Source organism: Lissotriton vulgaris, chromosome 6 (genome assembly GCF_964263255.1).
Source record: "Lissotriton vulgaris chromosome 6, aLisVul1.2, whole genome shotgun sequence".
NCBI classification, from domain to species: domain Eukaryota; kingdom Metazoa; phylum Chordata; class Amphibia; order Caudata; family Salamandridae; genus Lissotriton; species Lissotriton vulgaris.
The window spans coordinates 390,784,558-390,809,961 of NC_141694.1; the positions used below are offsets into that span (position 1 = coordinate 390,784,558).

At 42.2% G+C, this 25,404-nt stretch overlaps 1 protein-coding gene across 1 annotated transcript in view; it reads left to right on the forward strand.

Moving 5' to 3' along the window:
• Positions 1-25,404, forward strand: part of MYOM2 (myomesin 2) — a 731,038-nt gene that overhangs the window by 588,331 nt on the left and 117,303 nt on the right. The window contains exons 22-23 of the mRNA XM_086926415.1: positions 17,202-17,358; positions 17,455-17,561. Of these exons, the coding sequence (XP_086782541.1) occupies positions 17,202-17,358; positions 17,455-17,561 (264 nt within the window). The remainder of the gene's footprint in view (positions 1-17,201; positions 17,359-17,454; positions 17,562-25,404) is intronic.

Here is a 25,404-nt window from a genome sequence, read left to right on the forward strand (position 1 = left end):
ATCAATCAATCAATCAATCAATCAATCAATCAGAGTACTTGTAAAGCGCACTACTTACCCGTGGGGGTCTCAAGGCGCTGGGGGGGGGGGGAGGGGATGCTGCTACTGCTCGAAGAGCCAGGTCTTGAGGAGTCTTTTGAAGGTGAGAAGGTCTTGGGTCTGCCGTAGGTGGGTCGGGAGGGTTTTCCAGGTCTGGTGGCGAGGTAGGAGAAGGATCTGCAGCCGGAGGTCTTTCGTTGGATGCGGGGAACAGCAGCGGACGTGTGGCTGGCGGAGCAGAGCTGGCAGGTGGGGGTGTACAAGCTGAGTCTGCTGTTCAGGTAGGCTGGCCCAGCGCTGTGGAGTGCCTTGTGTGCGTGGGTGAGGAGCTTGAAGGTAATCCTTTTGTCGATGGGGAGCCAGTGTAGGTCTCTTAGGTGGGGGGTGTGTGGCTGTGGATGTTGAGGATCAGTCGGGCTGAGACGTTTTGGATGCGTTGTAGTCAATGCAGGTGTTTGGCTGGGATTCCTGCATAGAGTGTGTTGCCGTAGTCCAGTCTGCTGCTGATGAGGGCCTGTGTCACTGTTCTTCTTGTGGCGGTTAGGATCCACTTGTAGATGCTGCGGAGCATGCGGAGCGTGTTGTAGCAGTAGGAGACGGCGCTTACCTGCTTTGACATGGTGAGGGAGGAGTCGAGGATGAATCCTAGGTTGCGTGAGTGGTCGGTGGGTGTCGGTGCTGTTCCCAGCGTGGTCGGCCACCGAGAGTCGTCCCAGGCTGAGGGGGTGGTTCCGAGGATGAGGACCTCCATCTTGACCGAGTTCAGTTTCAGGTTGCTGCTCCTTATCCAGTCGGCAACAGCCTTCTTGCCTCGTGGAGGTTAGTTTGGGAAGTGTGCGGGTGCTTGGTAAAGGAAGAGAGGATGAGCTGGGGGTCATCGGCGTAGGAGATGATGTTGAGGTCGTGATGGCGGGCCACTTGTGCGAGGGGGGCCATGTAGACGTTGAACAACGTCAGGCTTAGAGATGAGCCCTGGGGGAGGCCGCAGATGATGTCGGTGGCTTTGGAGCAGAAGGGTGGGAGGCGGACGCTTTGGGTTCGGCCGGTGAGGAAGGATGTGGTCCAGTCGAGGTCCTTCTATTGGATTCCGGCTTCTTGGAGGCGTGTCTTTAGTGTGTGGTGGCAGACTGTGTCGAAGGCGGCTGACAGGTCTAGGAGGATGAGGGCTGATGTTTCGCTGTTATCCAGTTGACGTCTGATGTTGTCTGTGGCGGCAATGAGGGCCTCTTTCAGTGCTGTGGTTTCGTCTGAATCCGGACTGGGAGGGGTCTAAGATGTCGTTGCCCTCAAGGTGGCGGGTCAGTTGTATGTTGACGATTTTCTCGATGACCTTCACCAGGAACGGGAGCATGGAGATGGGCTGGAAGTTCTTGAGGTCCTTGGGGTCCGCCTTGGGCTTCTTGAGGAGGCCGTTGATTTCGGTGTGCTTCCAGCTTTTCAGGAATGTCGCTTTCTGGAAGGAGATGTTGATGACCTTCCATAGCTGGGGTGCGATGGCTGCGTCTGCTTTGTTGAACCTGTGGTGTGGGCAGGTGTCTGATGGTGATCCTGAGTGGATGGAGTTCATGATCTTGCGTGTCTCGTCATCGTTGACATTGGACCAGGAGGTCAGGCGGTTGGTGTGGGTGGTGTTCGCAGCGGTGGGGTCTGGCGTAGTCTGGACGGTCGCGGTGTTGAAACTGTCATGGATGTCAGCGATCTCGCGGTGGAAGAAGATGGCCAGTAAGTGGCACAGTTCTTGTGATGGCGGTATGTCGTTGGTGTTGGCGCTGGTGTTGGAGAGTTCCTTCACGATGCTGAAGAGCTCTTTGCTGTCGTGTGCGTTGTTGTCCAGGCGGTCTTTGAAGGAGGATCTCTTGGCTAGTCTGATGAGGGGGTGATGTCTGCGGGTGGTGTCCATGTGGGCTGCGTGGGGGTTCGGGGTAAGTTTGTGGAGCCATTTTTTCTCCAGTTTTCGGCATGCAAGTTTGGAGGTCTGGAGCTCTGCAGTGAACCAGGAGGCTTTCTTGCTGTTGTGGCTGTTGTGGAGTTTCCTGAGCGGGGTGAGGGTGTTGGTGCAGTCGTCGATCCACTGTCTGAGGCTACGGGCGGTGGCGTCTGGGTCAGTGGGTGGGTTCTGGGTGAGGGTTATGGCCAGATGGTCTCCTGTGACTTTGCTCCAGCAGCCGCGGGGCAGCGGTTGGGTGTGGTGGTGAGTGGTTGGTTTCTTGAAGGTGAAGTGGATGCATCTGTGGTTGGTCTAGCGGAGTTTGGTGGTGTTGTTGAAGGCGACGTGGGTGCTGGTGGAGAAGACGCCGTCAAGCATGTGGCCAGCAGCGTGGGTGGGTGCGGTGATGAGTTGTCTGAGGCCGAGGTTGGCGAAGTTGTTGATCAGGGTGGTGGAGTTGGTGTAACTGTTATTCTTGAGGTGGAAGTTGAGGTCCCTGAAAAGGATGTAGTCCGTGGAGGCGAGTGCATGTGTGCTGGCGAGGTCGGCGATGGAGTCGCAGAACTGTGCCCGGAGTCAGGTGGGTCTGTAGACGAGGGTTCCTCTGAGGGAGGTGTTGGGGTCGGTGTGAATCCGAAAGTGCAGGTGCTCGGCGGTGCTGAGGGTGTCGTCCGTGTCTGTGGATACCTTGAGGGTGGACTTATCGATGATGGCTATTCCTCCTTCAGTACCATTGGTGCAGTCAATGCGGATGACCTTGTAGCCGGTCCGGATGGCAGTGGCGATGTCGGGCGCTGAGGAGTCGTTCCACCATGTCTCGGCCAGGAAGACAATGTCTGGGGCGAAGGTGTCAAGCAGGTCCCACATCTCAACTGCCTGTTTGCGTGTGTCCCTAAGAAAAGCATGCAATGGCGCTCCATTATGGTGTTCTTTTGGTAGGCAAGGTTCCACAATAAATTAATATGCTCTTTAATGTGCTTCCTGTCTCACAAATATTGATGTATGTTAAATGTATTTGATTTGGCACTATTTTGTATATAACCTTCTTTGTTATTGTTTACTCCAACCCAGAATAATACCTTGTCCACCTTTTGTTTTTTTAACTACTGACACATACTCAGGAAAATATTATTAAAATGCTGATATTTGTGACTTGAAGTTTATTTCATTGACTGTACTGTGTAAAATGTTGATAATATTAGTTCATCTTCAGTCCAATCTAAGACAACATTCATTAACTGAACTAATCAAACAAGTTCTCTCAATTAGATGTGGATGTTCTGTCCGTGGATAACTAAACTGCCCCAAAGACAGCTTTTAATTATGGGTACTAGGACTCTGTCCTCTCCCTTTTCCAATGCATGATGGGTGTCTTTCAGGGACACGGACACTGTGACCGTCATAAAATGCAATGGAGTTATTTCCAAAAAGAAAACAGACCCGAATTTCAAGGAAATGCTGTGAAGTGGTTTCATTTAGATATGACACATTTGGCAAAGTGCCTTCCTCAAACAATAACAACAATGTGAAGAAAAGTTGTACACATATGTAGTGGACTAATCATGGCAAGCGAGGACATATTTCTGTCAATAATAATCATCCCATGAAATTTATTTTGAAATTATCTGTTGGATAAGTTTTGTGAAAAAAGTAAAAATTATTATTGTCTTTAACAAAACAAGATGAATTAATCATTATATGTACAAAAGAATGATCAATTGTTAGTTCAAAGAAGCGCAATAGCATCCAGTCTCATATTAAGTTACCAACACACAGCACTGGACATTATGTATGGTAGCAAGGTACATATTATATTAGATTACTTTATCACAAGATACCGATATATATAACTCATTATACATTCTGGTCAGTTATGTCTTCGAAATCCTGAAAACATGTATCTTTGTAATACATATTACCAGTTGTAATGCATACACACGCATACCAGAATAACATGTATCTAGTCACTGCATGTGTTGAATATTGCCATTATGTGCATTATTCTGTCTAATAAAGATAAGCATGTTACTGTACATTAAGACATTACACTGAATCACATCCCATAAAGGTTAGTAGGATGGTGTATTAATGCTTTGCATGTCCCCAAAGCTTGATATAGCGGCCTGGCCTCACTTTGAAATTATACCCCGATGACCTGAAGCCTATTCTATCTAGAAGATTTTATTGCGTATCCTAAAATAAGGTCTTAACATTAAGCAAATCAGTCGATTACCCCTATCCTCTGTAGATCCTGGCCTAAAAATGTTCCTGAGTTGTTATGTGATTCAGTGTAATAATCCAAATAAGGAAAAATGTTGCAACAAATATTATATACATTAGAACAAAGTGCATTTAAATTAAAATAATAACAACATAAATTACAAAATATGTTAAATATTGAAAAACAGGTGAATAAAATGTATTTCCCTCCCATTTACCCAAAAACAAACAAACTAAATATGCAAAAAATACAAATGAAATGAAAATAGTATTTAGGTAAAACAAATAAATAAATAAAAATATATTAATATAAATAAATATAAATGTATGCTGCACATATTTTTATTAAATACACTTATCGAACAATGTATAATTATTCCATATTCAACAACATATTTACATAATCAATATTCAGCTAAAATGTACATAATTATCAATTAAATACCTAAATAACATTAAAAGATGTATTTCAATTCAACATTTTCTCCCCCAACCATCCACTACTTAAATATACATTAATAATTAAATTATGAAAATAAAATATACATTAAAAGTAACAAAATGTAAATAAAATAAAAATTAAGCAATTTACATATTTAATCATGAATGAAATAGTTAATAATAAAAACAACTTAACAGTAAAAATGAATAAACAGTAATTTAATTATTTTCCACCCTATGCCACTGCAAATCCAACAACCCACTACTAGAATATAAATAACTAAATACATTTTTAAATAATGACCATGTAAACTTTATAACAATGACACTAATAAAACTAATACCTAAAATTGATATGCTAATATTTATTAAGGGCTTATTACGAGTCTGACTGTCCACGCAGTCGGTCTCCTGACCGCCCTACTATGACCAGGGCGGTTGGGCTGCCCTGCAACCACGACAAACACCAGGGATAAGAGATTCTTGGTGGTGGTGTGGCAGTCTTGAGTCCACAATATGCTTGATGGGATGCTGTGGCCCCACCAAGCATATTACGAGTTTCCTCTCCACCACACTTTTGATGGAGGTGTGACTGCCATGAAAAGTGTGAGGATGAGGAAACAAAGAAAGCCCTACTGGACCCCCCTGTGTCCCTGCACCATGGGGTGAATGCAGGGGAGCAAATGTTGTGCCTCACTGTGTGCATGCACCCCAGTACCTGCACTATTGCAGGTACCGATTTCGAAGTTCCCATTGTAGTGCCTATTTCATAGGCACCGCCGCAGGGATGACAAAGAACCACCAGCCAATCCTAATTTGGCAAGCGGTTCAAACACAGGTTTGGCAGTGCGGGAGCCGGGCCGTCCCGCTCCTGCACTGCAAAACTCATGATAATGCCCTTAGATTCAAAAAGGATATTTCTTATTGGTATATTAAAGGGAATAATTTCAAATACCAAAATATTCTTTAAAAAATATAATATATAAAACAAGATGTTCCTCCCATTAATATTCTGTTTGATTATATTTTTGTATTTACATTTTTTTGACACAACATTTATGTCACACAATTTTCTGAAATCAATATTTGTGTCATCCACTATGCCTCACACTATCATACTACCCTTAGGTTACGTTTTTTTATATATAGGGGCTGATTAAGTGTGCCTTTTAAATCCAGATGGGAGCAAAACATGCAAAATCAGCATGTAAAAACTGATTCCCACATGAGATTGTGATCAGTGGTAACCCTCCCTTCGTAATTATGATTGAACAACTATCTAATATCGGCAACAAACTTGATAACATTATCAACAGTTTTCCAAAGGATGCTTTTTGCACAGGGTTGTTCCAATTTATTACATCAGGATTTTTTGCTTTTTGATCACCTAGGGCCAGATGTAGGTCAGTCGGTAACGGCCGAAAATCGGTATTTTCGGCCGTTACTGACCGGTATTCAAGAATTGGCATGTAGGGGCACAATTTTACAGAATCAGGAACTTTACCGATTCGGTAAATTTACCGATTCTGTAAAATACCAAATCGGTATTTTTACCGATTTGGTAAATCTCAGATGTAGGTGGGACTCTTCTGAGTCCCAAAGGCCTTACAAAATCGGTATTTTACCACACAATCCTATTGTGTGGTAAAATACCGATTCCAGGTGTGCATGCCTGTGTGCGCATGTCTGTGTGCCACATGGCACACATGCCTATTTGTGGGGTGCTAGAAGGTGTCAAAGTGACACCCCCTGCACCCTTGCAAAATTCGGTATTTACCGATTCTGTAAATACAGAATCGGTATTTCCCATTGATTCCTATGGGCTTCAAAGCCCATAGGAATCAATGGGAAATACCTATTCTGTATTTACAGAATCGGCAAATACCGAATGTTACAGATTCGGTATTTCCACATCTGGAAATACCTACATATCCACCCCTTAGATTTACCGATTTTTAATTACCGAATCGGTAAAATTCGGTAATTAAAAATCGGTAAATCTATTCTACCTACATCTAGCCCCAAGTCTTGAACTGTTAAGGTGGATGAGTCTCACTACCTGCCTCTCTCTCACGGTAATTTCATCATAATTAGATTGCACATGTTTATCGCCTCTGTGACATAGCTAGTGTAACAAGCACAAGGCTGGTTACACGTGGCAATGTGTCCACACACATGTGTGCACTAGTGCAGACTGCACATGCAAGACTACAACTGTGCAGAGACTGGTATATGCACATAGATAACCAGCCTGTGGCACTTTTTAAACTTCAAATTTGACTGGAATAAATACTGCTTTTGACAGTCTTCAATCTTCCCATAATTATTAATTAGTGACCCATATGTAGACCTAATATCCCATAAAGGCAGGGGGCATGATATTTGAAATACATGTCCTAACAGTGAAACATAACTAAAAACAGTATTTACTGAAAAACTGCTAGCTGTTCCCATTGGGAATCTTTGGGCTACCTTGCTACAGTGATTAAATGCTAGATTTGGATTGGTAGCAGCTAGAGAAATACTTCATCCACTCATTCTAATAGTAATTTAAAATCTTCTTTAATGGTAAATTAAGATTTTAAATTATTATTTTGGAAATGCCGTTTTTAGAAAAGTGACATTTCCCTGCCTAAGGTTTCTGGGGTCTTTCTATGAGGGGCCAGCTGCATGGGCTAATGGTTATTGATAGCTCTCCAACTGAGAAATGCATGTTTGAACCAGACAGGAGACCAAGGGGCCTGGGTGTAGAGGGTAAAGATGGAAGTGGGTATTCCTGACAGGATTGCTGGAGAGGAGTTGAGCCCTAATTACACTTCAAAGAAACCTGCCAGCAGCTCACAGAAGAGAACCTAACACCAGGCCTACTCCTGCCTTTTTTACACTAGACAGGTTGGAGACAAACTGATGGGGAATTTAAAGAACTGCCAGGAATCTGTTTTAGGGTTCGACAAAGAGATGTTCTCTACACACAAGTCAGCACAAGGCATACAAGTGGCATCCCCAGACCATGGAACAGAGCAAAATCCTGGACATGACAGCGTAAGCAATTGGGTTGTTGGTTGACTGGGTTGGGAGTCTGGTCAAGCAGCAACCGCAATCCTTGACTAGGTAAGGCACAAGCAAACCCCAAATTAAACTGTGCTCAACCACCTGGTAGTTGGCACAGAGCAGTCAGGCTTAGTGTAGAGGCAATGTGTAAAGTATTAGTGCAATACTTCAAGCAGTAATAAAATATAAGCACCACAGCAAAAGGATCCAAACCAAGGGCCTGATTATGATGACGGTGTGGCCACCACTGACAGCCCATCAGTGGTGGCCCCACCGCCATCGCACTCATTTTTACCGCCCGCCACATTTGGATGGCGGGAGGATGTGTGGTGTTTGTAAAGACTGACTGCCTCGGATTTGATGGGCTAAAAGAGCCCATCGGTCAATCGGAGGCAGAGTAATGCCTACAGTGGTGGAGGTGCCGGCCAGGCACCGCGGTAGGCATTACAATGTTCCTTTCTGCCAGCCCTTTCATGGGGGTGAACCCCATGAAAAGGCAGGCAGAAATGGACATTGGGGGCCCGTAGCGGGCCCCTCTTGACCCTTTGGCCTCAGTTTTAGGAAAACGATGGTGTCCCCCCACATATCCCTGCATCATGTGGCAGGCACCGAATGGTGCCTGCCATGTAGTGCAGAGATAGGTTTCTGGCATATTTTATGCAATGTGGTGGGTGCTGCAGCCCGTAGCGCCCGCCACAATACATAAAATAGACATTGCAACCACTGTGGTGGTAGTCACATCATTATTCGGACTGCGGGACCATCGACTTGCAGTTTGGCGGTCCCTTTCCTAATGATGGCAGGTGGTCAGAACAAAGTCCGACCGCCATCCTAATGAGGCCCCAGGATACAAAAATAGAATTTTCTTTAATGAAAATATAAAAAAAAACTAAAACAATCCAATCAGTAGTGCCCGAGATATGCAATTTTAAAGGTTTTAGTGAAAATAGTGCCAAGAAGCACAAAGAAACATCCTTGGATATCTGGCTGTGCCTCTTTGGGCCAAAGTCACCAAATTAGGCCCACTAAGATGAAGCATGGGCTGGATACAGGGACCCAGTCAGGCCAGCTGAACAGAGGTCCTTAAATCCTGGTTTGTGGAGCATTGCGTCGATCCATGTCTTAGATGCGCCGTGGAACTGAAGCAAATGCATCGGTTCTGAGGCATGGCGAGTCTATAAAAAAAGGGCCAGAATAGTGGTCAAGGATCCCGTTGACAGAACTTGCGATGTGATGTTAAGCCTGGTATCGAGGTTGATGTATACAGCTATGGTAATGAAATGGTTCCAAAGAACTGTGATGCTGAGATTCAGAGTCCGGCATCCTCATCCATGTCAAGGTTGCAGTCAGAAAGAGGTGGGAAGGACTGTGGCAAACATGTATCCTGCATTAGCGGTTCAGATGAGCTGAGACAGTAATGCAGGTCTTTGCAACGGGTCCAATCCATGCAGCAGCAGAGATACACGGGTTCCGCCTAGGGTTACACTGTGCAGCAGAAGGGATGTGTCTCTTCTATTGGATCCATAGAGGCTGGCAAAGCACCTTAAGTCCACTTACAAGATCCAGGTTTGTGGCGGCACAATTTGACAGGATAGACTCACGGATGGCAGAATCCAGGACGCAGGTGCAAGGTTGTTGGAAGCCTGTTGTGTCCCTGAGGCGTTGGATCAAGAGACCAGCTAACTAGCCCTTGAATTCACTCTGGGTTCTGGGCTGAAGAGATGCATGTCCATTCCTTCTCACCCAGGGAGGAGGGCAGCAGTGCAGCAGATCAGGGTAGCAGCTCATCACAGTAGCAGTCCAGCAGAATGGCAGTCCTTTTAGCAACACAGCAGTCCTTCTTCCTGGTAGAGTATCCACAGGTCCAGACGTGTACTGAGGTGGTAGTGTCTGAGGTCCGGTATATATACCCTGTTGTACCTTTGAAGTGGGGTGAAGCTTCTGGAGGCATGCCTTTGTAATGCAAAGACCCTACCTTCCTGACCCGTGCTTCAGACTAACTGCAGAGGGTAAGTAGCCATTTGTGTGGAGACATGACGCAGCCCATTCAAGTGTAAGTAGGTCTGACTCCAGCGCCTTCCTTCCACACAGCTAATGATGGCCCATCAAGTCACATAAAGGCTCCCCTTGTGAGCGACTGTCTGGGAGGAATACATGTGACTCAGAGAGATACTACAGGCACCAAATGGCTAAGCCGAGAAAATGCCAACCTTCTAAATGTACAAGTGAGTAAGCGCAGCTGGCGTGCACTCAGTGAACTATTTCAAACTCTCTGTGTCAAAATTACAACAAAGTATTAAATATACTGACTAAGTTCCATGTGCAGCAGGTAAGGGGTTCCGCAAACCACCTAGTTCAATAATGAAAACAAATACCTAGATTGGTATCTAGGTAACCCCAGTGCACTACTACTGTGTCACTAATAAGTGTAGGATCATAATTTCAAACAGAATCAAACGTAAATCTATCCTAGTACAATCTGTGAAAAGTAATCAATGAACAGAATCAATTGTATCAAACATTGCAAGAAAATCTTCATGAACTCCAATGGTTAAAAAAATCTGCGTGATTTATTCCAGTGTTAAGCAGATCAGCTCCAAAGTTAAAGAAATGTGTAGCTTGAATTCAGCATACAAAGACAAATATCAAAAGTTCCCAATGCATTTCGGGCTTTGGACAATAGCCCTTCATCAGGGGATTCTGTAACAAGTACTAAGTTGCACAATTAGTGTACAATCTGAGTATAATAATGCATACGTTTAGCTGACAATGGCTCAATAACAGGGACTCAAGAAATAATAAATGGAGAGTGCCAGTGCCCCATTATAGCAACGCAAAAAAATGTTTTGAAAGTGAAATCAAAAGGTGAACCTTTGGGGTGCTTCATGCTTGAAATTTTAAAAAATGAAGTGTGAAAATAAACGAAGAATGTGAAAATTAAACATAGAGACCTCATCCAGATAGTTCAACACCCTTGTTGGGAATGAGTGGAGATTCCACGAATAGTGAACTCTATGAGGGAACAATAAATCTACCTGAAAACAGAAGGCAAGACTGTGAATACAGATTGGCAAAAACTTGAAGCAGTCTCCAGGGAATGCCACAGTTCGAAACCAGCTTCCAACTAATTAAACTGTAGAGTAATCGGCAAAAGGTTAGCAAAATGTCTCTACTTAGTGAAGTATTGATTAGTCAGACGAACGTGAAAGGTGCTTAAAAAACTGCTGTGTACCTTCAGATGTCTCAGCACAATAGAGCTTGAAAATATCTCTAGCCCGAAGCCTCTAGTCTACTTGGCGCGTGTTCATCTAAAAACATAGCACTCACATTAAAGCTCTCTGTATGTTGCTGTGAACGTGCAATATTGCCAAAATGGTTTGACAACTCTTATAGATTTGAAGCTTACCGGTAATAACAAACGAACAAGGTGAAAGCGGTGCTTCATCCGAGAAGGGGGTCTTGGGGGGCAGCCGAGCGTAGGGAGGTCTGCCCCCCGGGATGTTTGGGGAATGGGAGCGGCACGGGACTCTGCTCCCCCCCCCCCTTTTTGGGCTGGTTGGGATTTTTGGGCAGGTTGGGCTTTTTGGGCTGGTTGGGCTTTTTTGGGCTGTTTGGGCTATTTTTTAGCCCAAGGGATATTTATTCCTCCATTTTGTGTGTTCCTGTCAGAATTTTGAGTATTTCCGGTAGCTGGTCCCCAGCTTTCTAGAATATTTTCTTTCCCGCCCACCCTCCCCTTCCATTTTGGTCTGTTTCTCTGTTTCACATTTTATTTCTCAGCTAGCAATCTCGTTTTTTGGTTGGCTTTGTATTGGAACAGGTGTGCAGGGTATATATTTGTTGGTGTTAGCGTTGTCGCTTGAAGCAGGTGCAAGGGCGGTTGGCACTCAAGTTGACATGTTTTTGCCAAGTTTATTTGTTCTTGACAGAGGCAATCCAGGCTGAAAGGGTACGGGCAGACAAGTTCACGAGGTAGGATCTTTAAGGTGCTTTAGGAAATTAGGTTAGTGACAGGTTAATAGTCGTAAAGGTTAAGGTTGAAAGGTCAAAAGTAAAATGGTAAAGTTCAAAGTTCAAAGGGAAAGGTTAAAAGGTCACACCAAGGGTTCAAAAGTCAAGGTCAAAGTTGAAAGGTCAAAGGGAAAGGCTGAAAGGTCACACCAAGGGTAACGTTCAAAGTTCAAAGGTCAAAACTGAAAGGTCACAATAGGTTGTACTGAATGGCAGGTTTTAAATGTTGTGTGGGAGAACCTTAGGTGTGGAGGTAGCGTAACATAGGTAACAGCTTGTATAGTGAGGTTGTAGTTTTGTTAGGCATTAGGCCAAGGGCCTTGTAATTGTGATGTGCACCTGTTTCAATAAAAGCGGCCTTCTTCACACTATTTCGGTGTCGGTGTGTGTCTGTGTCGCTCCCCATATTCCCCAAAACGCCGGTCGTGTTATGTTCGCCGTCTATGTATGCGGTATTTAGATGATCAGGCTGGTGGGCATAGAAAGGAGACTACGCGCAGAGGAAAAAACAGCCACCATGTTGAAGATGACGGTAAAAGATATTACCAAAAGATTATGACATATTCTCATAGCGCACTTCTAAATGTGGCATGTTCAGAACTGTAATTTAAAATCAGGCTTCACCTTAAGTTAGGATTTTTAAATTGCTTTTGCACAGCACAAAACTTGAAGGGTTACCAGTTCTCATTTGGAAATTACACTTATTAAATGCAATAAGTTTTGTCCAATGGTATACTATGGTAAAGGTAAGCCTAGCAGTAGTGAAAAAAAAATGTAAGAGGTTTTTACTGCCAGGACATATAAAACGTAACTTCTTAGCAGCTATGGAACGTCCAGCTCCAGTGCTGAACGTTCCATTGCACCGGTGAGGTTCGAACGTCCAACGGCCGACGGCAGCACTCCTGAGGTAGTGGTGCCGTCGGCCGTTGGAATAGGCGCAGCACCTAAGAGGTTAAAAGTATACATCCTACTTTTTAAATATATCGAACCTTTCCCTCTAGGCTATCCTGGGCCTACTCTAGAGGTGAGATATTAATTAAAAAAGAAGGTTTGGGCCTAGCAAATGATTACTTTGCTAGGTCAATATGGTAGGTTAAAACTGCCCATGCACAGCCTGCAATGGCAGGCCGGAGACATGTTTAAAGTGCTACTTAAGTGGATGGCACGATCAGTGCTGCAAGCCCACTAGTAGCATTTAATATGCAGGACCCGGGCACAGGTAGAGCCACTTTACTAGGGACTTAAAAGTAAATTAAATGTGCCATGTTTTAAGAAGAGAGCGCAAGTGCTTTTCCATTGTTTAGCAGTGGTAAAGTGCTCACAGTCCTAAGGTCACCAAAAATGAAGTCATTGAAAATAGGAGGTCTGAAGGCAAAAGGTTAGTGGGAAAACCAGCTAAGAGTGCCAGTTCTAACAGAAGGTGATTGTGCCAACACCATGGACAGCTGGATGGACTTCCCACTTGAAGCCTTAATGGATTAAGGAGTTCGTCTGTAGCTGACCCCGAGGACCAGATAAGTCTCTCCAGGGACGGTGATGCTGGCCACCTTCCACCCACTGGGGGCCAGTGGGCGGAAGACCTTGAATTTTGTTCCCCCAGAAGGAGGAAGGAAGCACCAGGAGCAAAGCAAAGAAGAAAACTGGTGTAAGGACCCAGGGAAACCACCTCATTGTGAACTGTGCCTCTTTTGGGGCAAGGTGACTTACTAAATATGCTCCTGGTAGCTAGAGCTTGCCAACAGGAGTAAAACAAGCCCATGATCGCGTTTTGATACTGTGCTTGGAAGGGAGTACACAAGGCTCACCACTATTTCTTAAATTTACCCCCTGGATGGTCAGGTGTTCTGGGTCAGATGCAAATGGGAAGTACAGGACAAGAACTAGGTACCCCCTTCCCAGGACCTAGAAGACAACCGCAGCTCAAAACAGACTTGCTCCTGCCATGGACGCAAAATGAGAGTTGCTCTTGTGCAGCAGGAGCAGAAACAAAAATGCTTCCAAACACTGGAGGGTAGCGGGCATGGGGAGCTGGCGAGGTCACATGGGTGTTGGGTCTCCCCAGTGGCCCCTAGTCTTTCATTTGGTCACAGGGAAAAAACACATGTGTGGTAAAGATTACATCAGGAGCACCCTATGATATAATATCCACTGCTTTAAGGCTGAGAACATTAAAGCAATATGTTTCCATAATGCTCTAATGATATAATGTGATGACCCCTTGACAAAGTCAATGGGGTTGCATCATATCATAATTTGATGACCCCCCTTGACAAAGCCAATAGGATTGTCTTATATTTTAAAGTGATAACCCCCTGACAAAGCCACTAGGCCTCTTTTATTTACAGTGACACCCCCTATTTTGTGATATTATACCTGATGTAAGTGGGGAGGGTACTGTGATTTTGAGGGTCATGACCCAGCGGGTGTCCAATGAACTTTCAGCAAGCAATCAAAACGAATTTCATCTGCCTGATGTATATATTTTGTACATGAATGTGTAGTACTGAGAAGTGTGTGTAATAATATATGTTTCTTTTTTCAAAGAAGAAGCACTGACTGGACAATCATTTATCAAGTGTTATTGTATGTGCCAGCAAATGGATATTACTAGCCCACACAACCTCTTGCCAATAGACTTTGGACTGCTCTGCTTCACTACCCTGAGTCAAGGTCTACAATGTGATTCTTGGTTCCATGAAAGGAGCCGATTATGGACCCACTGCTTCCCTAGACCTCACAGCCTGCATAACTTATAACCCTATGTCTTACCTTGGTTTCCAGTGCTGGGGTCAATTGCACCCCGTTCCCGTACACAGTGATAACAATTTATAAGCTCAATCTGGCAATACATTACCTATGCCTTAGTGCACAAATAGAGCGTAAGGTTTAAAGGTTTGGATAAGTGAACAGAAGATAGTAAATGAAAACCCCGCACATTATGTCATGAGAAACTATTGATGGTTGGTTGGTGTATTACCTGTGCCTATTATGAGCCGTTTACATTGTTGAACTGATGTGACCATGGGGTGGGATTTCACAGTTTGCCATTAGAGTGTCCCAGACCATAGTGTCCTTTGAATCCCAACACTACACTTCAGTAGGCCTGTATGAGGATGGTGCTTCTCTATTGGTTGTGGGACTGCAAATGGAACCTGCACCATAGATCGGGGTGAAGAGGTAGGCCCTGCTTCTTTGGTTGGGGGTGATTGGGGGCTGCAGGATATTCTTGCACTTGCCATGAGTGGTGCAAATTTCCAGTGAGGGATCCCACCTGTGAGTTATTCCTTTTGATAGTGATTTCCCTATCATTGATGCAGGCCAGAAAACACTGGAAGGGGGGTGCAAGAAAAGTTGAGGTTATATGGATGGGAGGGAGAGCCGTGTAAGGGCGATCTACAGTGGTGGGTAGCCAGGTAAGGGGGTGGGTTCCGAGTAATAAGGTGTAGTAAGTGACCCTGCGGAAATAAAAGAGGAGTCTGTGGACTCTCTAGATTCCAAGCATAGGCTAGTGGTGGACCCTGCGATGTCAGGGTAGGGTAGGCAACTGACCGAGTACAGTGAAGGATGTCATCCTAGGACTGTTTTACCTGAGCTGAGGTGGCGGCTGTGACGATGCACAACAAGGCATCCAATCAAGTGGACGCTGTGGCATCAGACCCTGATGCTGAGGGCAGAGGCCTGTTAGACAGTAGACAGAGGCATGGTGCAGGAGGTGGCTGAGGCCACAGTGCCCCAACCAGATGGCCAGGTGGTGTCTACTCTTGAAGAGGACCTTGAGAATCTGTTTGGAGGGAGGGGCCCATGTTTGTTTAGGATTGTCGCTCTGAGCTGGTTTAGAAAGTAAGTGCTTCTGGGGTTGGCACACCTAATTCGCCAGTTGAAGGGACCCTGTGCATCAGTCTCGGTTGGTGCTAGACACTTCTGTCAGGATTGTCACAGTGGAGGACATTTTCTGGCAGACTTCTGGTGGGTGCATTTTAGGCATACCATTTGGAGTTGATGCCCATGTCGAGGTGTTGGAAGGCAGGAGTGTACGCCAACAGGGTGACCAGTCAAATTCCACTGAGGATTCTTAGTGTTCTGGGTTGATCTCCAAATTGACCGCTTGGAGGCTGGAGAGTGGCCCAAAGTGTGACCTGGGTGTGATGTGGCCTGCACAGTGCCCAGGGCCATTATAGTTGACCCGGTGGGGCTTGAGAGTCCATAGGTGAGGGGTTTCCTGTGATGGGAAATTACTTAGAGGGACTCTTGTCTATAGGGCATTCCATGATTGGGCTGTGGTTTCCTTAGGAAACACAGTAATTCAGAGCTGGTGTGGTGACAGCAATGGCCCACAGAGTAACTACTGTAGATGAGGGTCAGAGGTTCTGTGAGGTGACTGTGCCTTCATCTTTGGGAGGAAGTTACCTAGATGAGTGAGTGTACCAGGTTGTTTATTCTCCAGAGGTAGAAAAGCCAGTGGACCATGGTACTGGTTTCAGTGCTCAGGCACCGGACCATTACCAGGAGAATGGTAGGTGTAGTGTTGGATGATCTAGGACAAAGGTGGACCTAGACTTGCTCAGGCTTTCTAGACCTTTAGTGCCCTATATGCATCCAACCTCCTTAAACCAGAAGTGTTCTTAGTGCAGTCTGGGCACCCTAACTAAAGGAGGTTAAATAGCTGCACTTGGTGGGTTCTCACAGTGTAGGGAACGCCAGCATAAGATCTCTGTGGTGGCACACTACTGGCAAATGGTGTGTCTAGTCAACCTTCAAACCCATTGTCACTTGTTACATATTGATGTGGGGACCCCCTGTCCCAGACAAAACAAATATGTCCATTTTATTTAAAATGACGCCCCCTATATTGTGATGTTCTACCAGGGAGTACTGTGATTTTGGGAGTCATGACCTAGTAGGGGTCAACTGTGATTTCAGAATGTCACCAAAGGTATTTCCATCTGCCTCAAGTACATTTTTGTAAATTATTGTGTAGAATGTAATAGCGTGTGTGTAATAAGCATAGTTTTCCTTTTTCAACTAAAAAGCACTAGTAGGACAATCATTTATTGAGTAATATTATTAAGTAGCAGTGAATGGTGATTACTGGCCCACACGACTCCCCCGAGTAGGCCTTGGAATGTTGTCCTTCCGTACCCTTAGATGATAAAGTGCTACAATGAGTTGCTTGGTTCCCCCAAAAAGAGATAATTTTGGACCTATTACTTGTGGAGGCCTCACATTCTGCACAACTGATCACCCATTTATTGAAGAGGCTAATTACAGCCTGAAATGATGCATTTAGACATTAACTCCACTGTTATTTACCTTTGTTTATACAGTGATGCCGATTTCTGTTTACTTACAGATGCATTAAATTCATGAAGTGTTTTTCACGTCTACAATTTTTATTAATGAATAATTTTTGTTTGTATAGGAATGAGCAAGTATGCAAACATTTCAATAAAGTGAAAGTTCAAAAGCCTCAAACACTAAAACATAATAATGCTATTTTATTTTTATTCCAAAGGCGTTGAAGAAATTACCACAGGTGTGGATGAAGAAGGTAACATTTACCTTTCGTTCAACTGCAAAGAAAAGACAGATGCCTCCCTGTTTACTTGGAGCAAATCCTATGAAGAAATTTCTGATGAATCTAAATTCAGCATTCAAACAGTGGAAGAGAAGTAAGATATGTAGCAAAGAGTAATAATCTAAAGTAGCCATTCTAATATTATGGAATCAATTTGGCTTAATCAATAATATGCTATATTTTTTCTTAGCACTAAACTATACTTCAAAAATCCAGACAAATCAGATTTAGGAACCTACTCCGTCGCTGTAAGTGACACTGAGGGAATTTCATCAAGTTATGTGATGGATGCGGATGGTAAGACCTTTTCTATTGATCCATTGGTTGCGTTTTAAAATTTACCTTATAAATAATTTTCTGAGATTTGTGAACAGTATTTAACAATTTTTCCATAACGCTCTTAATAATTTTGCTCTCTTTAGGCGGTGCTTGGGACTGAGATAGGATTCTTTTATTTAAAAGCAAATATCCAGACATTTAAGGATATTTAATGTTAAAGAAGTGTCCACTGTTGTCACTAATATTGACTGAGGCGTGTCCGTGTGTATGCTACCCGAGTCTCATGTACTCACACTAAATTATTGGGTGACTTTCCTCATAGTAAAGAAACTGAAAACAATTCTAGATAATGTACCCAACTGGAATTCTTCCACAATGGAATTATTAAGAAAAGAAAATGGGATTACGTTTCTTGAATTTAAATAAAACATTAGATGTCAATATTTGACTTCAAGCAGTTGTCATGAAGAAGATGTCTTTGAACAACTGTTACCTAGCAGGACATCATCGCTTTATGAGTTTGGATTAAGGCCATAAAGGGATTGCTATACTTAAAATGTTCATTTGCTTCTAGGAGGTGGTAGTATTCATAACAAACAAATAAAGAATACGGCATTCTTGTTTGTGAAAGCCAAACTTAGCCAAGCTACTCAACCATGTTGTTTCCATACTTAAATGTACATCTACTTCTATGAGGTGGCATTATGGAACAGATACAACCGTATAGACTGGTAAAGTTCGGCACCCACAAACAAGAATGCCATATGTCTGGTTCTTGTTTTATGAATATTTGTTACTTGCAGTGATATTCCAATGGTGATAAAAATATGTTCATGGGGAGGTGAGGGGTTTGTATCTTTATTACTTTACCATGAAAGCTGGACAAAACGTGTCGAACGCATGCATTTAAAACACAGCTTTTCAAATTCGATGCATTCTGCTACTAGAAACCTGTGTAGGTGGGGCAAGGACAGAATTATGCCTATACATCCCTATTCATACTTATTATGAGTCTGGCCATTGCCTTCTGAGTTTACTGAAAACTGGCAATTGAGTCCTTTCACACGCTAAAAGGCATGTTTTAACAACAATCTTTTTTTTTTTTTTTTTTATAAATTTTTTATTTGACAGACAAGTCACAAGCAAAAAAAAAAACAAATAAGAAGGAAATATCGTACTTTTAGACTGACATCGGGAAGACCGTACATACATTAGTTCAAACAACAATCTTTATATGTTACTCTTTAACCTGAACAAAAAGACATTTATAAGAAAATGAAAAACAAGCAAGTACATCTCAAATTCCATTAATGTTTAGACAAAATTAGCCCAGATCTTTTCCATTCTATCTACGGCTTTCTTACTCCTGTTTTTAGCAAGGGCCTTCTCCATAGTGTATATTTCATGTATTAGCATGAGCCATTCCGACCTCTGTGGTGGATTCGGTGATATCCAGGCTCTAGTAACTGCCAATCTGGCACAAGAAATCGCTATATCTAGCCAGCTTCTATTATCATGCCCCTTCTCATGTATATAGAGTAACACCATAGATGAAGTAAGTGGGGAGCTGATCAGTTGTTTCTCATATAAAGTAGATTCTATTTCTCTCCAGAAAGGGTTCAAAACTGGACAAGAATAGATCATATGAATAAGATCCGCTGCAATCAAGTCGCATTTAGGGCATTTAGTACGATCATTATTTTGTGACCATTTGGCAATTATCTGAGGGGTATGATAAAGTTGACTGACCGTTCTGTATAGTTGAAGTTTTATGCTTGAAGAATCTATTGTTTTGTTGAGGACTATGAAAGCATTAGAGATATTCTGGGGGGTCACATTAGTTCCCAATGCAAGCGTCCATTTTTGAGACAGTCGAGGACAATCGTCCGAGTTATGCTGGGAAAACTGTTTATATCCTGTACTAATTATTGATTTCTCTTTGGAGCTATACAGAACTTCCCAGATATCCGAGCTAGTAATTTTTTTTAAGTTCCTTTTCCGCACCAGATAGTCCCTTACTTGCATGTATTTAAGTATCATCTCACTTGGTAGTGAATAAATTAATTGTAAAGTAGGAGACTGTAGGAACCCCTCGTGTCCATATAAGTCTCCCAATCTCTTAATCCCGCATTCAGCCCACTTTCTCCCAGTTCTATCATTAAAAATACCTGGTAGCCCTGGGTTATCCCATAGAGGTAACTCTGAATGAAAAAAGGAAGTGTCGCAAAACTTCATAACTAAATTAAACATTCCTACGATATCCCTTGCTGTCTTAAATTTTACTCTTTTGAAAAAGTTCGGATCTTGAATTCTAGTTAAAAATTGAGATGCATTTGTCCCTAACATGAATTGGTGAAAAAAAAGAGTTTTATTCTTATTTAATAAGCTTCTAAAACGCCCTATAAAGGATGCAAAATAATAAGACTTAAAGTCCGGGAAATCCAATCCACCCTTCTCTAAAGATAGTTTTAGTATCGCTATTGATCTCCTAGGTTTTTTATAGCTCCATATAAAGCTACTACATATTCCTTCCAATTTCTTAAAAAAGATGTTATGTACTCGAAGGGGAATAGAGCGAAAAAAATATAAAAATTTGGGCAATATATTCATTTTTATCAAATTAATTCTTCCCAGAATATTCAGCGGAATTTTATGCCACTTTTTAAGCATCGTGGTAACTTGTTTGAGTAAAGGTTCATAGTTCAATTTGATTATTTCATTTATTTTAGAAGATATGGTCACCCCTAAGTAAACGGCCGAATTGCATAACCCAGTAACTGATTGATTAGCTTGGTAGTTCATGATGGTTTGAGTTTTATTAAAGTTTAATTTGTAACCGGAAATCTCTCCAAATTTTACCGCTTCGTCTGTAATTCCTGCTAGAGCGTCTAAAACATTAGTAGTAAATATAGCTAAATCATCAGCATATGCAGTGATTTTAAGAATTTTATTTTCATGCTCAGCTGGAGATATCTTCTTTTGGTTCTGCAAGGCGTTTATGAAGGGCTCCATAGAGAGGGCAAACAACAGGGGTGAAAGTGGGCACCCCTGTCGGGTCCCCCTTGATATAATAAACGTTGATGAAAGTGCTCCGGCATAACTAATTTTAGCGTTAGGGTCTCTGTATATAGCCTGTATACCTCCAAGGAAGCGATCTCTAAACCCATACTGCTTTAGCACCTTCCACAGATAATCCCACCCCACGCGGTCGAACGCCTTTTCTGCATCCAGTAATATCATACCGAGTGGGGTGAGATTAGTTGCAGCAACATCAAATGCCGTGACCGCCATATTGATGTGGGCGCTAGTATCCCTTCCCTCAATGAAGCCATGTTGTTGATCATTAACTAGCTGCGGCATAATAGCTGCCAATCGCCTTGATATTAGTTTGGAATAGGCCTTAGCATCAGCATTTATTAAAGAAATAGGCCGATATGACCCACATTCCATTGGAGGTTTGTTTTTCTTCAAAAAAAACATAATTTTCGCCGTTTTCCAAGAGTCCAGGGCCTTGCCAGATATGCCTATAGAGTTAATCACTGAGCAGAATAAAGGAAGTAGCTCTTCTGCACAGATCTTATATAATTCAATCGGAATCGAATCCTCTCCTGCCGCTTTATTAGAGGGAAGCGAGAACACCGCTAAGCGCAATTCTTCTAATGTGTAATCAAGTTCCAAGTTATCCAAAATCTCCTGGTCTAAAAAGTGTCCCGAGGGAAGATTGTCATTTAAATAAGATTGGATCTGCTCTGGCCTAGCCCTACTCTCAGGAGTATATAGTTCTTCATAATATGAAGCAAATTGCTCCATTATGTCTCCCGGCTGTGTATAAATAATACCATTAGGACCTTTTATCGCTTTAATTAATGTAGATGCTCGGTCCTCTGCTACTTTGTAAGCCAAGAGCTTTCCTATTCGATCTCCAGATTCATATTGTGATAATCTGTATTTAAGTATCTTACAACTGTTTTTTTCTTTAAAATAACTTTTCATACCTGTACGTATATTTATAAGTCTACTTTCTAACATTAATATATCTCCGCTATTCCGTTCCCCATCTCTAAGCTTGTCTGCCAAAAGTTTTTCGATATATAGAATATTATCTGTCATTAGCTTTGTTTCTCTTTTCCTTGATGCATTTTGTTTAAATATATATTGTTGAGTTATTCCTCTGATAAAGGCCTTGCAAGCGTCCCAAACTGAGAGCAAACTAGCAGTATCTTTATTATATAAAATGAACTCCTTTATCTGTTTTTTAAGCATGGTAACAAAGACCTCATCTGAGAGTAAATATCTTGGAAAAGAGAAAGAGCGTCTTTTTTTTATACCTAAGGCCAGATCAAAGGTAAATATTATAGGATTGTGATCCGAAGAAATTTTTGGCATGACCTTCATATCTTATATTTTAACAACAATCAAGCAACAAAGGACTGCAGTTTCCTTTTACCAAGTATCTTAGGAACACTGCCCCATCCTCATCAAAGTCCTTACTACTGAAGTGTACGGCGACTCTAAGATAGGAAAACTAGTTACAAATCCTCTAGACAAGCTAGCCCCTATCCCTCTATCGGCATATTTTAACTTGGCCTTGTATTCCTAGAAAGAAATACCTTTCCACATGGAACAGGAGCTTGCTGGTGCAGCACATACCGTGGTTTATGTATTTCTTCACCATGGTGATGCCCCCTCCTCTCAGTCAAGAAGGATGACTTAAGGTGTGCGATGTGGGAGGTCACAATCTTGATTTGAGATATGGCTGAGCTTCTAAGCTACCTCGTTTGTACTACGTAAACTGGTTTCTGTGAGAAATTACAGGTGACACCTTTTTAGTACCTAGCTTAAGCAGCAATGTTTCCCCAGAGAAAATCATGTACAGCTCCTTCCTCAACATTAAAATACAAAAATATTAAGACAATTTAGATAAATCTACTAGTGTAAAAAGGAAATATTAATAAGAAATAATACATGCAAATTAAGGAACCTGTGAATAAATGATGTTATTAGAAGCAATGACAAATATTTATTGTTTACCTATGGGTGTGGTAGAGCGAGACCTAAGTTCTCTCTGTCAGAGACCTGAATTGGAACACAGCCATTTAAATACTGTAGTTTAGCCTAGGTAAAATTGTAATCTTCAAATCTAGAAATATATGGAAGTCTGAAAATCTTCAATGGTGATCGGTTGGAAGCTGTTGCCAAAGAGGGATCCACAAGGTGGAATGCCATTTTTTAGCACTTCCATTGTAGATGGCTTTTCTCTGAATCTAAATTTTTAGAACATACTAATAGCTGTGTTACCAAAAGTCTTAAAACGTCATCAAAAACTAATCTGGCGTATCCCCACAGGTTCAATTTGAAGGTGGTCACCGAACATCTTCAGTTGAGCTAGTCAACAAGGTCCATTTAAAGTTGCTTCCTGGGATTGTTCTGCAGCAGCACTAACTACTTTGCCCACAAGGCCTTCCTCACTCCCCAGACATAGTAAAATGTTTTCAGGGACATAAAGGTATTGTAAGAAACTGTGAGTATAGATTATGGAGAATCCATTTATATTTTAAAACAAGAGGTATAGCACCATTCAGTTCTTACTGAAGTAGCCTGAGCTATCACCCTCAGCTAAAATCTATTTTGAAGTGCATTTGTTTACAGGTGTTTAACATGGGCTTTTGAGGTAATTGAAAATGTGAAACAAATAGTTGAATATCCTTATAACTGGATTATCGGGATGGTCCTAAGGTACTTTTAATGACCATTTGTTCTGTTTTAATTACATTTGAAAATCATTTGAGGAAGTGAATAAAAGCACTGGTGTTAAAAAGGTGATAGGGGTTCATGATTCTATGTCTTTATTTCCATCTAAGCCTAATCTAGCTATTCACGAACAGCTATGCTTTATCCCTCCTTTTTATAGTTTGATAAAGTGCAAAGCCTACCCTTCAAAGGTGCAAAAAGTAAAACAGAAATGAGTTGAGAGGTAATGAAAAATGTATCCCCAGTGTAAACCTCCCTGAAATAGAGTAACGCAGTAGATAAGAACTGTTAAATGTGCTCAGACAGTTATTCTAAAACACATCGGCCAGAAACACTTCACAGAGACAAAAATGTATTTCTTCTCTAAGTTTCTTGGCTTACCATATAGCAGCATTATCCAAAAGCATGAAAGATCCTGAAGCATGGGATGCACACATCAACAGAGACAAACAAAACAGGAAAATGTTTAAAGATGTAGGATTCATTTTACAAAGTCATTTTGGTTATACACATACCTTAGCATCCGAATGAATAGATATACCCGTTTACACATACACAATATTATCTCAGGGTCCAATAATATTCACAGGAGTATATCCCACACAAGGGATGTGGAATGGGTGAATTATGGGACAGTTGGTTATCCTTGATGGGTTGTGAACGTGCAAAGCAAGTCCATTTGTGAGCACTCACAAACTCTTCTTTGACACATAGCCATCCTGTACATGAATAGAGAATAATGCCATTGAAGGGCTGAGGTGAAATCCTATCCAGGATGGGCCATAAATTTGGAGAAGAGAATTTATTTCATGGAAGAAAACGTCAGTGGAGGGTAAAGGGAAATTGACAGAAATTGTAATTGCACAATTGCGATGCCTTTTGCAAATGCGTAATTGTACTGTTCACATAATTTCACAATGGAGAAATGCATATGCCCAAGTAGTCACATTATGTTTGCAGGACTAGGAAAGCTGCAAATGGTAAACTTTTACATATGTACCACTGGTAAGGTTTGGTAATAGCTGAAAATTGTAAATTTGCACATTATATTTGTGAATAAGCCCCTTGATGTCCAATATAACTTCATAAAAAATGTGTGTAGTCTTTATTTTAAACACAAACTTCGGAAAAATTGAATATAGGTTTAGAAACGTTACCCCACAATTAAATAGATGAAGATAGAATGATAGGAAACCAATGCACTTCTACTATGTCAAATCTGAGATTCACAACTGGCATAGTAATGGATGTTTGAGTTTTATAGCTTTTTTAAGCTCAGACAATGCTAGTGAACTCAAAGAGGTGTTCAGCAAAGTTTTCCGGATAGTTTGAAGCAGTTTACAATTAAGTTTGATCTAAATAGAAAAGTTGCTCTAGTGAGTTAGAATTCGGTTTAGTGGACTTCAAGTTTCACCTATAAAGGAAGGTACTCTTATTCACGCATTCTTGAGGTGGATGGAGTGGTTCTAAACAGCTGTGCCCAGACAACAACGACCACTCACCTAACGCAGGTCTATATAAGAAGGTGTACTATTTGTTTTGACCCCTGTTTGATTTAAGCTTGATTTGAACTTTGTACCTTGAGACATTTTTTTGGGTCCAGTAGGGACCATAGGGGGGTGAAACATGTCGACCCCATGACTTATCACTACTCACCTTTTGACAAATTAACTGATCCTTCTCATTGGAGTCAGGGTACTTTAGTTATTTTTCCTGATTTTAATCATATCGAACGGATCAAAGTATAAATATTACTAAGAGTATTGTTACGTTATGTTTAATTCACCTGCGCACCCCCGACATACCCCCACATTCCCCCACTCACCACTATGGCGTTCCTTCAAAAGATCTCCGCTGAAGTGCCCTCTTGCGGGGCCCGTGGGGTACTGTAGCGCCAACCCTATGAAGAGCTAAATGCCTAATGATGAAGCATAACACCTTAACGTTTGTGTGAGGGAAACCCATCAATTTCGAGGAATTTTCCCACCACATACATTCCCTTTCATCCAACCTTATATCATCTGTTTAGATGGATTACTACCAACCTTCTTTTACACCCCAGCTCTCCGCTGCCTACTAGGCAAGCGTCCCTTTATAGGAACAGTTACCC